The 14,683-nt window shown below is 59.9% G+C and overlaps 1 protein-coding gene across 2 annotated transcripts; it reads left to right on the top strand.

Moving 5' to 3' along the window:
- Positions 1-183: 183 nt before the first annotated feature.
- Positions 184-10,650, top strand: FGF17 (fibroblast growth factor 17). 2 transcript variants are annotated; one of them, XM_038573897.1, is made up of 5 exons: positions 184-5,086; positions 5,266-5,302; positions 8,262-8,406; positions 8,648-8,754; positions 9,803-10,650. In XM_038573897.1, exons 1-5 carry the CDS (start codon positions 5,052-5,054, stop codon positions 10,094-10,096), a joined length of 618 nt encoding a protein of 205 aa, XP_038429825.1. In that variant the 5' UTR covers positions 184-5,051; the 3' UTR covers positions 10,097-10,650. The 2 variants fall into 2 exon arrangements, with proteins under 2 accessions (XP_038429825.1, XP_038429824.1); XM_038573896.1 differs by having other exon boundaries at positions 8,229-8,406.
- Positions 10,651-14,683: the final 4,033 nt, after the last annotated feature.

Here is a 14,683-nt window from a genome sequence, read left to right as displayed (position 1 = left end):
CGCGTTCCCGGTAGAGGGCGGCCACGGGCCAGCACACCCCGACCTGGTGGCCCAGCCAGCAGGCTTCTGCTCTACTCTTTTATCTCCCTCCCTCATCCTCAAAGTCCCTCCCACTCCCACCCTCCCCCACCCCCAGCTTTGGGGGGGAAAAACAAGTATCTCAACCCCTTGCCCAGCTTCAAATTTCTGCCCCTGGTCTGAGGGAGGGAGCCCCAGCTGGTGTGGGTCTTCCGGTGTCCACACTCCCTTCTGGCTGGCTGGTGTTCCAGGGACCAAACCAAAGGGCCAGAGCTGCCTGCCCCTGTCAGACTGGCCTCAGGATCTTCTCTCCTGGCCCAAACCACATCTGTCCACCGTCAAGTCCACAGAACGTCTCCTGGAACCTCAGAGGCACGATGCTAGTTCTGCTCTCCAGGCTTGCATCCTGTTCAGGCTGAGCTCCTGCTCATTTGTGTGAAGATCTGTGTCAGGCAGGAGCCCAGAGGCCTGTTCTTTCAAGGAAACCCTCCCAGACAGGGCAGGTGAGGCCGGCTTTTCAGAGGCTATAGAGGGCCTCTTACAGGAGGTGGACTCCCATGCTAGGGCTCTCCCAGGGCAGCTCTGGGAGCCACGGAACAGGGTTCACCAAAGTGTTCAGGGAAAGCAGTGGGGGAATAGGCAAGGGGATGAATGACCCATTGCGTGGCTCTGGCCTCCTGCCCTCTCCCAGGCCTGGAGCCTGGTTCACCCATCAGGACACACAGAGCCCCCACTTGGGGTTATACTGCTGGGCTTCTCCCTGGCCCTCCCCACACTCCCACTGGCCAAACCTAAAGTGGGCCAATGGGGAGATGGCCCTGCCTCTCTCCAGGATCCTTAGGCAGGGTCCCCAGAGGGTTGGAGCTCTTTGATGCCTGCACAGGCAGGTCAGCAGCCAGGCCCAAGTGCTCCTGTTCAGCTTCAGCTTCTCTTCATGCCAGAGAGATGGAGGAGGGTAGGGCTACCGTTCTCGTTGCTCGCTTTCTACACCCCGGGAGACGGGTGTAGGCATTGTGCACCCTCTCTGACAAATGAGAATGAGCCACTGAACTCGGGTCGCCCAGATAGTGACAGGAGACATCAGTTCACTTCTGGCTCCAGGTGGGCAGCAGGCGTTCACCATGGCCTCGTGACACAGGGTAGACAAATCCCTCACATCAAGTCACGTACAGTCTAGTGGAAACCAAAGCCACCAATAAAATGTCAGTTACTGTCCAGTGCTTCGGAGGAAGCGAAACAGGCTCCCTTCCAGGCTGGAGAAGTACCGTTGAGATCAGAGGAAGTGCCTCAAAGGAGAAGAGTGCCGAGCAGGGGGCGGCCGGCCTCGTGAGTAGCTGCCAGAAGGACCCTCGTAGGAGCAGAAGCCAAGAGTGCAAAAGGGCCTGAGGAAAGCGCAGGCTTGGAAGCCTGAACAAAAAGGAAGTTGCCATGATTCTAGTAATAAGGTGTTGGGAGTGATGTGCTGCTCCGAGTGCCTCACTACAGTAACCCGGTTTCTCAGGCCTGGAAAGTGAGGCACAGGGGGGCAAAACAACTCGCCCCCAAGGCCGCACAGCTAGTGGAGGAGCCAGGGTCCACCACCAGCTCTGGTCTTGAACCTCACAGCAGCCAGAGAGGTAGGACATCTCAGAAGCGGAAAGCAGGAGTGGGCATGACGTCCCCCGGGGAGCTGGGACCCTGGCAGGGGCGGGCCCCCAGCCAGCTCTAGCGAAGCAGGGATTCGCGGGGGGCACTTCCCTTTGCCTCCACCCAGCAGACCCGGCCCGGGGTCCACAACAGCTAACCAGCTGATTTAATCTCCAAGTGCTGGCAGGCAGTAGGGATCACAGGGCAAGGATGGAGGGCTCCCCGTATTGTAAGGGCCCCTGTGCCCTGCCCTGCCCAAGCCCCAGCCCCAGCCCTTCTGTTTTTCGACAGGAAAAGGGTGGGCTGGGGTCGAAGCAGGTGGTGACAAGTGGCAGGTCTGCAGGTGGTTTCTGCGGGCTCTGTGTCTGCACCAGCTGGGCTGTTAGAAGGAGCAGGCGTGAGACGCCTCAGCTGGGGGGTGTTGAACTTGGCACTGGGGGGTGAGGATTAACCAAGGCAACCCAGGCTACTTCTCACTTCCCTTACCACCTCCTGCCACCTCCCCCCATAAATGTTAATGAACCCGACCCTTCTGCCTCCCAGCTCCCTCTAGTCAAGGGAGAGAGTGGGTCAAAGTTGAGATAAACTGAATCTGGACCCATAAGGGGGTCTAGGCCCCTTGCCCCCACTCTTTTGGCACTTGATACTTTTCAGGGAGCGTCCACCTCAGTTGATGCTCGTGGTGGTGGCAGTTTTGACAGCATCAGTAATGGCCATTTCGTATTTATAAATTAGAAAGCTGACACCAGAGAAGTGAAGGGACTTGCGGTGGGTCACGCAGCCCGGAGAGGACAGGACCTGGGGATGGGGAGAAAAATCCATGGAACACTCTCCATGCTGCCTCGCCTCTTGGAGCCCAGCACTGGCCTTCCCATAGGGGTAAAGGAGCAAGCTGAGTCAGAAAGCCAGGCCTGCAGGTGCACAAATGGGAAGGGACAAGGAGCAGATGTCGCACCATGAAACTGGCTACCCAGCCATGCCCCAGAGCCCCCTGGCACAGGCCCCTGGCTGAGCCCCAAGGCCAAGCTTGACTGCTGGCATCTGTTACCATGGAGACCCAGGCCGGGCTGGGGGGCTGGCCAGTGACAACATGCCCCTCCCCCACCGACAGGAACCAGGCAGTCAGGCTCAAAGGGCAGAGGACTGGAGCCCAGACAGTGCGCTAGGTGGCACTCCCCACACCTGACGCTTGATTTAATTCCATCCCCCAGCTCACCTGCCCATCCCAAACTCCAAGCCTGAACTGTCCTTCCAGCACTTGCTCTCTCACCTGTCATCCCAGGACTGAGGGCCGGAGGGGGTTGCCTTGAGTCCCCCACCTGGGAGCTAGCAGCTGGCCAGACATGGGGGAGGTCACAGGCTCCCCAGGAGACAGAGCTGGAGCAAGCACCAACCACAGCGGAGACGGAGACGTAAATTCAGGAGCTTCCACAGAAGAGACAGAGTTTAAATTGGGCCCCAAAAGGAACAAATGTGGAAAATGGAAATGACCGGGCGAAAGCAGAGAAGCAGCTCAGGCTGGGGCATGCTCAGAAAATGATGAGCACTGGACTGGGAGTCTGGGCACCTGGTAGCTTGTCCGAGTCACGCCACTCACTCACTAGCTGCGAGACCCCCCTGGGCCTCACCAGTGGGTGAGGAGGCTGGACCAGATGCAGAATGTCTAAGACCCCTTCTGGTTCTGACACTATGATTCCAGTATGGTTCCAACCAACCCTGGACTCCCCCAGGGACAGGGCTACCACTGCACCCCCAGGCCAGTGCAGGCTCAACAGGGCCTTGAGCCCCTGCAGGGCGCTGGGGCGGAGCTGGGAGCCAGGTGCTGGGGCTGGACAGCTGGAGGTGGCCAGGAGGTGGCCTTGGGGCTGGTCTGTGGGGGGGGAGGGGTGGCAGACAATTTTGTGGATTGACGTAGCTCAGGAAGGTGAGAAGGAGGCTTGGAGGTGAGAGTTTCGCCCTCCTGCTCATCTCTTTAGGTAAATATATCCACAACCAGCATTTCCCCTTCTCTCTCCATCCTGGGGGCACTTAGACATCCGGGGAGCCCAGAGCTGATGTGTGAGCTCTGCTTCCCTACGCGGGGTGGAGGGGCTTCCCTCAGAGATCCCCCCCAAAGCCAGAAGCACGAGCTCCCTTCTACAGTCACCATCACCCACCTTCCGTGGGGAAGGAACAGTTAGAGTTCCTGGTCACCAGCTTCCAGGACCTTGGTGACTGAAGCCTGGAGGGCATGCACACAGCAGACAGGCTCCAGAGAGACCCACGTGGAATAGAAAGAGCACTGACTTTAGGAACCTGGATCTACCTACCATTCACTAGCTGGGTCATTCTGAGCAAACTACATACCCCTGTGCCTCAGTTTCCTTCTCTGTCGAATGGGGTAATACCGGCAGGGCAGGACCAGGGGTCCTGTGAAGAGGCCGGTGGGCACTTCACTCCAGGCAGCTGCTGCTGCCGCCAGGCTGGGGTGGAGGCCCGGGGGGTGGCTGCTGCCCGGGCGGTGGATGGTGAGCGAGGCCCAGGACATAGGACGCCTTTGACGTCTGCTAGGTGCAGTCATCTCCTGCGGTCCTCCGACGTGAGGAGGCATCTCTCAGGAGGCATCTCTCAGAGAAAAAGGTCCCGGGCCCAGAGACAAGTAGTTGGTGCCAGTGCGCCAGTCTGTCTTTTCTGAGACGGCAGGCCAGCTTTCTGGATTCCTCGGGGTCCCTCCACAGCCCTACCTGCACCTTGTCCCCCATCCCTGGCCCCCAACCTGTTGCACCCACTATTTGCTGCCAGTCGGGACAGCCTTAACACCTCCATCCCGGTGGCCAGACAGCAGAGGGGGGGGCAAGGGGTGACAGAGGCAGTGGAAGCAGGCGCTCCTAGCCAAGCCCACCGCCTGCCCCCTGGAGGGAGGCTCCTCCTTTTAAGGCTGCTTCTGGGAATTTCCACCCCCAGAGCCAGACTCAGCAACCCCTGGCCCCGGAATGCTACCTGGCTCCCACTTGGGGAGGTGGGGCATCAGACCTGAGGGCAGGAGAAGCTGGCCCTGGGAGGGGAGGAGGGGCCCTCCAGTCCAGGTCTGAGGGTCAGGAAAAACCTGGGAGACCACAGGGGCAGCCTCCTTAGCCAGCAGCTCCATCCCCTGTGCTCGGGGAGCCCCCGCCAGCGGCTGCTTTGCCGGCTCACTGGCCGGGAAGGTGGACACCTCACACCTCAGTCTCCCAATTACGCCCTCCTCCCCCACTCCTCCTCCCCTCCCTTCTCTCCTCCTCCTCCCCTCTCTCTCCTCCTCTCCCCCCTGAAAACCTGTGGCTTGAAGAGACCTTGGCTTCTCTAGGACTCTACCCCTGGGGAACTGCCCATATCTGCTCCTGAGTTTGGGGGCAGGGGGGCAACCGCCCCAAGAAATCTCTCCGGCGATGGGAGCCACCCGCCTGCTGCCCAACCTCACTCTGTAAGTGCGCTGCCTCTCTGGGCCGAAGTTCTGTTGCCATTTCCAGCCTGGGGCAGACCTAATCTTACCGGGACTCCCACACGGAGGGGTGGGGGGGTGCGGGGGTGGTGGTGACTGGGTGCTCGCCCTGGGCTGACTGCTGGCACCCACACCAGCGCCTGCCTTGTCTTCCCACACAGGTGCCTGCAGCTACTGATTCTCTGCTGTCAAACCCAGGTAGGCGGGTGCCCCACCCCACTAGCTTCCCCCCATCTCTCCCACCCCACCCAGCTGGGGCGGGGGTAAGTCTCCTTTGGGCCGACAGAGCCAGGTTCTGGCCTCTCCCTGGACCCAGATGGTTTTTGAGGTGGAGGGGGGGAATGGTGTCAGCCTTTGGAGGCCAGAAGAAGGGGCTAAGGCAGGTTTGGGGGTTGACTGAGGTCTTTATCTGTCCTTCCTCCATGACCCTCCCTACTTGTCCTGGGGTATCTGCTTCTCTCTCCATCCCGCCACATGGGTTCCCCCAAAAGCTAAATGCATGGAGTCTGGAGTGAGAGGTACAGGGCCGAGGCTCTGGCTCAGGTGAGGCTTATACTTGGAGGTCCCTGAAAACCACTTGTGTGTCCACTGGCTACCCCAGTCCCCACAACAAGGATGTCCCCGGGGAGTCACCGTGCTGGGGATTGCGTGGGCAGTCAGATGCCCAGCCCAGGCGAGGTGACTCCTTACCTACAGGGCAATGAGGTCAAGCCCAGAGAGGTTTGTTTGGGACAAGATTCAGGGTTTGTATCTCCATACTCCCCCCACCCCGTGTCAGCCCCCCATGCACACATACCCCCACCCCAAGCCTCAGCCCCCTGTGCGAGGCTCGGTCCCTTTTTGTGATCCTCCATAAAAGTGCAGCTATTAAAATGCACTCGTCCAGAACCGCTCTGGGGAGAGATCGCTTGGCTTTCCCAGGCCAGAGGCCCGCTTCTCTTCATATCCAGTGGGGACTTTTTTTGAAGGTAAATGCCTTTTCTCTGGGAGAAGGAAAGGGGCTGCCTTTGAAGCAGTGGGGGGGTGGGAGAGAGAGAGACAACTCCCCCCCCTCCCTTCCCCCTTTTGCTCTAGCCCCCGTTCCAGGCCTTTTGCTTCACACATCCAGGGAGAGCAAGAAGAAAGCCCCCAGCCTGGCCGGGAGGGGGCCGGGGGTGGGCCCAACCTGTTCTGGAAGGGGAATTAGCACAATGGTGAGGCTGGCCGGGGCGTTTATGGCCTGGCTGAGGCCCCATTCAGGACTCAGGGAAGGTGGCAAAGCTGTCCTTTCCCCCTTGAAGTGCCCCCTCGCCCCCCCTGGAGGGGGGGCCGGCAGGCCGGACCATAGCCATGCTTGAGGGGCCGTCTGACAAGCAGCTGTCTGCAGCAGTGGAAGGGGAGGTGCCCCCGCAGCGGGAACATGAAAGGGACAGGCCAGGTCCCGCGGGGAGAGCGACTTGTGGGCTGTGGGCTGTGGGGGGGGCGTGGGGCTGCTTTTGTGCAGGGCCTGAAGGGGGACAAGGAGAGGAGGGGGCTTCGGGGGGGCCCTCCCTGCTCCTGACCTGGAACAGACAGCCAGAAGGAGGCTGCCCGCCAAGAGGGGCGGAGGGCCTGAACCTGGGCCAGGAGGCTGGGGGGCTGGGGCCAGGCCGACCCCACCGAGGGTCCCGGGCCAGCCAGACCCCACCCACTGGCAGGGAGGCAGGCCCCCACCCCAAATGCCTGCCTCAGGTTTTTCCAGGATGGGGTGCGGGGCACACTTTGCTGCTCTGAGGCTCCAGACCCTGCTCTCATAGGTGGGGGTCCCGGTGGCCACCCCAGCCTATGGCCTCTCTGGAGTCGGAAATGAGCAGTGACACACACGAAGGGTTAACCCTGAGCAGGTTACAGGGTCAGCCTGGAGCCAAGCACTCACCACCCCCTTCCTCAAAGCTGATCCTTCCTGCTCCTGCTCCTCCCTCCACAAAAGAGTGGCCTCCAACAGATGCTGATCTGGGCCCAGGTCGCCTAGGTGGCTGTGACTGGGCCTGGGATAAAGGTGGCCTTAGTGACGCGGGACAGAGGGAGTCTGGCCAGCAGGATCCAGTGGACAGAGAGACAGTTTAGTCTAGGGTTGAAGCTGTCACAAGCAGCTGAGAAATGTCATCTGGTCTGCACCTTACTGGAGAGAGAGGACAGGAAGTGGTCTGTTTTTCTCCCACTCAGTGTTGTAGATAGGGAAGGAGAGACTGGCCAGAGAAGGTACTCGTCCCGGCTTTGCACCACGTGTGGGTGGAACCGGGAAAGCACGGAGTGGGCAACAGCATCGCCCCCACTGGCCACGAGCCTCTGTTACATTGTGGCACAGGCTGGCGCCCATGGGGCCACTGCTGATGGCTCCTCTTGCTGTGCAGCCTCAACCTCCCTGACTCCTAGACCAGGAAGGAACAGGGAAAGGGGGGCGGGCTTCTCTGAGGGCCCTGAGCACCCAGAGTTGAGGGGCAGGGGGAAGCCAGGCAGGAGCTCAGGATTCCACAGTTAGTGCTGAAAAGAAATACCTGGGAGGTGGGGGGGGAAACTTGCAGGAACCCAAACAATGCTCCCTATAATGCTCCCCGGTAAGCCTAACAGGTCAGCTGCTGTGTGCGCATGTGTGTTTGTGCATGCGTGCGCGTGTTTGCGCCTATGCCAGGCATGGGATCCTTCAAGGCCAGTGGGGAGGATGAAGGAGAAATCCGGTTGTCCTGGCGAATGGAGTCAAGACCCTGGCGTTCTGGAGAAGAGACTAGCTCCAATCCTAGAGGCACAACAGGGCTTCTGTCTCTAATTAGCTGGGTCACCCGGGGCACCTCCTCCATAGAACACAGAAATTGGGTACCATAACTATGAAGGTTCCTTCCAGCAACCAGAGTCACGATTCCAGGTCTACACTCGACCACCAAGTGTCCCCCAAGCCTGGGCAGATGGAGAGCCAAGAGATCATGACTGGCTCACCCACTGGCCTGGGAAGATCATGGCCATAGATACCCTTCCCCTGCACCTCTGCTTCCCAGGACAAATGGCCTGCCTCTATTACACTCACCTCCACACCCCTCTCCCCTGGATGGACCCGTGGTGGTGTCACCCAAAGCAAATTGACACTATTTTTCCCTTGGTAACCGCAAAGGGGGAGAATCACCCGTCTCCTAATTTTAACCAGTACGTGAGGGACCAGGGCGCCATGACCGACCAGCTGAGCCGGCGGCAGATCCGTGAGTACCAGCTCTACAGCCGGACCAGTGGCAAGCACGTGCAGGTCACCGGGCGTCGCATCTCTGCCACCGCGGAGGACGGCAACAAGTTTGGTGAGACCCAGCCCTCACCAGAGGCCACTCACACCACCGGCCAGCCTAACCTGGTCCATCCCCAGATCCTGGGCCAGGGCAGGGCCGAGTGGGAGAGCAGGGAGAGGCTTCTTGGAGGAGGGCCTCCCGGTGCCCCCCACCCAAGTTCGGAGGTCAGGCTGGTTGGGGGGGGGGGCCCTGCCACAGCCCTGAGCTGGCATCCCCGATGGACAGAGGTCTCTCTCCCCCTCCCCCATCATAGCCAAACTCATAGTGGAGACGGACACGTTTGGAAGCCGTGTGCGCATCAAGGGTGCTGAGAGTGAGAAATACATCTGTATGAACAAGAGGGGCAAGCTCATTGGAAAGGTGAGACCTGGGAGCAAAAGGGGGGGGCAGTGGCTGAATGAATCGATCTCACTGCGTGCCCCACAGCACCCCACTCTCCTCTACTGGGCCCAAGCCAGGACTGCTTCTCCTCACCCCCCAACACTCAGCCACTCTCTGTTTTTTCCATTTAAATGAGTCCCAGTGGGTCTAGAAGTCCTCTGAGGACACTTACTGATCCATGAGGCTCTTTGGCTCTGATTTATGGGGTATGCCCCCAACATCAACGAGTCAGCACTGTAGCACCTCCGTGATACTGCAGCCCCCTGTGTTGAGGGTTAACTGCTGATCAGGGCTGCGAGTGTGCATCTAGAGGAGGCCACAAGCTCCCCCGAGGTCACTGGGTCCACAGGATCCCCCACCAGGACAAGGTACACTAACTGCCCACTCGTGTAACCGCCTGCTAGTGTGACTACTCCGCAGTGGCAGGTCCGGCCCTGTCGTGTAGAGAGAGTCCCATTTCCTTTAGCATTTGTCAATCCTGGCTTCCGATTCTGGCTGTTCTCACCAAATATTTGCTAGTTTTGGTCAAGCCTCAGTCTTCCCATCTATGAAAATGGACATAGTGTCAAGGTTATCGATAGGGTCAAACGGGGGGCTGTGTGGCTCCTGACAGTCTCTATTCTGTACACATTTGCCCCTTCATCAAAGACTGTTGCCTCCTTTCCCTGCACCCAGCAGTACCATTTGCCCATATTGAGGAGCATTCCTGTGGCCCGAGTGCCCACGGGGTGGGCACTGAGCTGCAGAATAACCTTGGTCTTGATGCCACGTCCCAGGAGCCAGGCTCAGCATAGCTAAACACTGCCAAAGCCCGCATTCAAGTTCAGATCTGACTCCACGCAACGCTTGCTCCTTTCTCCCACCTTGGCCTCTTCAAAAAGGGCACCCTTCTCACCAGGCCATCTCACCTGGGCCTACAGCTCCTGTCACTCCCTCCTTGGTCCTACAAGACGGGTCCAAAAGGCAGATGAGCCAGACAGGCCGGGTGGACAAACTGCCCCCCCTCTCCCCCCTTCCCCCACCACAGCCCAGCGGGAAGAGCAAGGACTGCGTGTTCACGGAGATCGTGCTGGAGAACAACTACACCGCCTTCCAGAATGCGCGGCACGAGGGCTGGTTCATGGCCTTCACGAGGCAGGGCCGGCCGCGCCAGGCGTCTCGCAGCCGCCAGAACCAGCGAGAGGCCCACTTCATCAAGCGCCTTTACCAGGGCCAGCTGCCCTTCCCCAACCACGCCGAGAGGCAGAAGCAGTTCGAGTTCGTGGGCTCGGCCCCCACCCGCCGGACCAAGCGCACGCGGAGGCCACAGCCCCTGACGTAGTCAGGGACACAGGGGGCAGCGGCCCCTCACCAGCCTTCCCATCCCCTTCCCTTCCTAATCCCAAGACTGGGCTGGGGTGGAGGGAAGGGAACCGGAGCCCCCCAAGGGGGACCCTGAGGACCAAGGAGCAGCAGCGAGGCCTCAAGCTGGATGGGGCGGGACTGTCACAGACCAGGGCTGGGGCCTCAGGGCAGCCGCCCCAGACCCGACAGGGGGGTGGAGGTTGGGGCAGACCCCCGGGGCCAGGAGCTGCAGCGGGACGGGACTCGGGCTCCCCGAAGCAGGTGGACAGGGCAGCAGATTCCGGGCCTTGGCACACGCCGCCTGGAGGAGGCCCTCTTTAAACCCTGCCTGCGGAGTCTTCCTCAGTCTGCCCCCAGCCTCCAAATCCCTCCTGGCCAGACTGTAGGAAGGGACTTGTCTGTGTGTGTGTTTCAGGAAAAAAAAAAAAAAAAAAAAGAAAAGAAAAAGGGAAGAGAGAGAGAGGAAAAAAAAAAAAAGAGGGATGGTCATTTTTCACATTCCAGCACCCAGGCCTGCACCCCCATCCCCAACTTGGAGCCCCAGAATAAAACCATTTTCCTGCAAACGGGTCATCTGAAGGCGGAGTGGAGGGATCCAAGGCGCGCAGGAGCTGCCTCCCCGGGAGGCGCGGGGCCGGGCGCGCCCGGCAGGTGCAGGGGCGGCGAGGGGCGCCCGGGCACGCGGGCGTGGGTGGCCCGGGAGGGCCCGGGAGGGCCGGGGAAGGCCCCGCACCTGCGCCGCCGAGGCTGGCGGCCCCTCCCTCCGCGCGGGCTCCGGTTTCCTGGCTGCGCGGCGCGTCCCGAGCTACCTGTTGGGGCGACGCAGACCCGAGCCCGCGGGCCGGGCGGGGGGGCGGGGGGGCGGGGGAGCAGCAGGCCCCGCACCGAGCCCCGCCGACGCCGCAGCCTCCGCCGGCAGCCGGATCGCAGCGTCGCGGTGAGGCCGGGGGAGGGGGGGAGGGGGGAGGGGAGGGGCCGGCGGGCGGGCGGAAGGGGGACGGGGGCGAGAATGCGTCCTCTTGTTCCCTGGGTCCCCGCGGGGGGCGGGGGCGGGGGCCACACCTGAGGGGAAGTCGCAATTAGGGGCGGCGGGCGCGGGGGAGGGGAGGGGGAGGGCGCCCCCGCCGCCGGCTTCTCGGGTGGGCCTTCCCAGACGCCTCCAGGTGTGCTTTTGGGGAGTGGAACCAAGAGGCCATAAAGCCGCCCCTTCCCTCCTCTGCGCCGGCTCTTAATCTCGCGGAGGGGAAAGCCCTTCCCAGCAGGGCTCCCCCCACCCCCGCCTCCAGGCCGCTCTTCTGGGGCTGGACAACCTCACCCACCCCCCGGCCTCAGTTTCCCCTTCTTCTTCCTTCTGGGAAGTTGTCGGAGGGAAGTATCATGGAGAGAGCGGAAGAAGGATAAAGACCTCCCTGCTCCCCACTTTCCCCAAGAATGGCCTAAAAATAGAGACCGAATGGGAAGTTAGGGAGGAGCCTGGTTTCGTCAGAACGGGAGGTGGGTGAAGCCGCAGTCCTAGGCGGTGGCGGTGGGGGTGGGGTGGGGGGGTCCCTCTTCTCCCCTCCCCTCCCCTCTCCTCCCTCTCCTCTGCTGGTGCTGGAGCAGCCTGACACCCCCAACCCTGGGCAATTGAGAAGCCAGTAGCCAAGAGGGAGGTCCCCCGGGCCCCAGGACAGACATTCTCCCCCGGCTTGTCATAATTGCTTTGCACCAGGTTGCTTTCCTCCCCCCCCCCACCCCATCACAAAGAGCCCTAATCCTGGTGAAGACTGCGGGAGATGTGTTGGGGGTCGTTTTCCGAGGGGGGGGATAGGGAGGGTGGTCCGGAGCCACAGCTGATAACTGGAGAGTTCAATGGGATTTTAAACACAGAGGCAACGCCCAGCAATTACCTGAGGACAAAGGGTTGGGGCCCCCAGGTGTGGAGGTCTGGACTTGGGGGGCAGGGGGCTGGGAAGGAGGTGTGTTGGGGAGGGGGGGGCTCTTACAATCCTGCTGATTTCCGCAGGAATTTAAGACATTCTTTAAAACTCTAGACTGCCTCCCCCCAGCCGGGCCCTCAGACCCACCCCACCCTCCCTGGCTCGGGTTAGAGACAGCTTCAAAGGTGGACCGAGCCCTTTGTCCTGCCTCTGCTTTCTTCTCTGCCTTTCTCGGCCCCTCCCTCCGTCCCTCTGACCTCCCCAGCACAGACAGGCCTCTGGGGGCCGGCTCCAGAAAGCCCTCACTGTTTCCTTTCTTGCTTTCTGAGGTGAGACCTGGTGAGGAGACACTGAGCGCACTGGGTGAGGGAGGACGGCGGCCTCGGAGGCCCGGGCCATCTCCGAGAGGGCCCAGCCCCGCCCTGAGCCCGGAGCCGGCAGGGCTGACGCCTGCTGGTGGCCTTGGGTCTCGGGTTTGGCTCTCCCAACCTTCTCACCACACCTTTCAGCGCCTCTGCCAAGTCCAGGCTCCACATCCAGAGGGCCTCTTCATATTCTGGGCAAGTCTGTTCAGTCCCCTGAACTGGGGATGATTTCAAAGAAGCTGAAAGGAAGAGGCCAAAGGAATGGGTCTCTGATAATGGGGCCTCAGGGGATTTAACATGGGGCGGTGGGAGAAGGCTCCCCTGAGGACCTCAGACCACCCCGCAGCTGGCTGCAGCCGCCCTGGCTGCTTTCTGTGTGCCAGAAGGTTCGAAGCAAGTGTGAGGATGGGGGTGGACATGGTGGGGGAAGACTTGGGGCAAGATGAGCGCATCCATCTCCGGGAGGATGTGACCACGTGGAGGGGGAGGGCAGCAGGTGCCTCGGATCCTGTGCTGGTTAGGCTTACCAAGGCCTCCAGCTAAGAATAGCTGCGTATTGATCTGCCCTCCTCTGTCCTGTCCTCCAGCAGCCAGATGAGGCAGAGGGGGAAATCCACTCACTCTCTGGTCCCTGCAAGCTGGCTTTTTTTTTAAGTCACTCTCTTGAGCCCTGTCCCTATTCTTCAGTGGCCAGTGACCTCTCTGGCTTCAGACCTAGCTGTCCTCAGCCCCATAGCCCTGGACTCTGTGGAGGACCCCCCCCCCCTTTCTGAAGCTCTTTCCTACCTCTTCATCCTCTGTTACCGGGACCCTTCTCTTTCCTGGCTCCTCTTCATAGAAACATTCCCTAAGGTTTCTGCTTTTCCCTCCTCGCCTTGTCCTCCCTGCTGAGTCTCTCCTAGCAATGCAGCACGTCAGCTGTCACCCCCTTGCACACCACTGCTTTCTCTCCAAACTCGGAAACTCTGCACCATTGCCAGACCTCGCGGGGGTCTGTCTCCGTTACTACAGTAGCTTTCCAAGCCCTGTCTCTGCCTCCCAACACCCCCCACCCACTCCAGGACATCACATGGTTTGTTCTGCTCACTCTATCCCACCCTAAACCACAGCTCTGCCCATGTTATTGATCACCAGTGGACTCCTTAGCATGATTCTCAAGGCTCCTGTGCAAACCTGCTCTACCTCCCTTCCCAGCCCTGTCCCTGTAAGTCCCCTCCAGGAGCTCTGGCAAAACAGCAACCCTGGCTGTCCGGCCAACACCCTGTGCCCGTCTTGGATCATGAGGTTCCTACTGTCCAGCACACCTTTCTCAAGAACACTTGCATGCCCAGACTGCTGCTGTCCGCTCTGCCCCGTAGACTTGCCCCTTCTCTTGGGCTAGTGCTGGTCTCTGGTGCCACAGGGCTCTCTGGCCGCCTGCTTGCCCTTGCCTAATGGCACATATCCCAGCTTGTCCAGAACTGTACTTATTTGTGCTTGTGTAATGGTTGTGCACCAAACAAGTGCCTCCGTATAGGGGTAGTCAGTCTTTGCTTCCCCCGTAGTACCCCCCAGCAGAGTACGTTACACAGATTAAGTATTTGTTGAGGGAATTAAACCAACTGAAGGTCCAGAAAGAAGTCTTTGGCCCAACACCCTCAAGATGGAGGCAGAATGAGAACCAGAATCCTGCCTCCACCTTCCATCCTTAGGTGGACATGGGTGAGGACGGGTCCTAAGCGGTTAATCCAAATATTTCTTTATCCCCTACAATGTACAAGCACTGTACTAACCCTTCAGTTAACAAAAAAGATGTCAAGATCTCGAGGCACTTGAAATTTAAGGACTTGTGGAAATCCCTCTCTTGCACCTAAGATAGCAAAGAGGCACTTGGTACATCCTAAAAGAGGGGAAAAGGAGATAGGAGCTATTGGAAATAAGCACACAAATGTGTACAGAACTCTGGAGATGTGCCAGGCAGCCTGCAAGGCATGCTCACATGTAACCTGTTATTCAGGGGCTGAGATTATTCCCATATCATGTGTGGGCGAGCTCAGACTCAGAGATATTAACTCATCCATGGTCTCAGCTAGTGAGCATTACAGTCTAGATTCTTGCCTGTCTCCATCGCCTGAGTGGGATGTTCTCCACTTCCGGCCAGGCATGGTGGGTTTGGGATGAGAGAGTACATGGGGCCAGGGCATTGGGAAAGGCTGGGGCTTGCATGGTCTTTAAGGATTTCAGGGGTGCCTGGGTGGCTCAGTTGGTTAAGTGACTCTTGATTTCAGCTCAGGTTGTGAT

Source organism: Canis lupus, chromosome 25, assembly GCF_011100685.1.
Source record: "Canis lupus familiaris isolate Mischka breed German Shepherd chromosome 25, alternate assembly UU_Cfam_GSD_1.0, whole genome shotgun sequence".
NCBI lineage: Eukaryota > Metazoa > Chordata > Mammalia > Carnivora > Canidae > Canis > Canis lupus.
The sequence above is the reverse complement of the archived record's forward strand: the minus strand, read 5'-3'. Positions and strand labels throughout refer to the sequence as shown.

Excerpts from the sequence above, each read along its gene's own strand:
- FGF17 (XM_038573896.1), top strand. The coding sequence starts at position 5,052 with ATGGGAGCCACCCGCCTGCTGCCCAACCTCACTCT. Across the intron at positions 5,303-8,228 it reads TTCTCTGCTGTCAAACCCAG|GGGGAGAATCACCCGTCTCC; the intron begins GTAGGCGGGTGC and ends GTAACCGCAAAG. Across the intron at positions 8,407-8,647 it reads GGAGGACGGCAACAAGTTTG|CCAAACTCATAGTGGAGACG; the intron begins GTGAGACCCAGC and ends CCCCCATCATAG.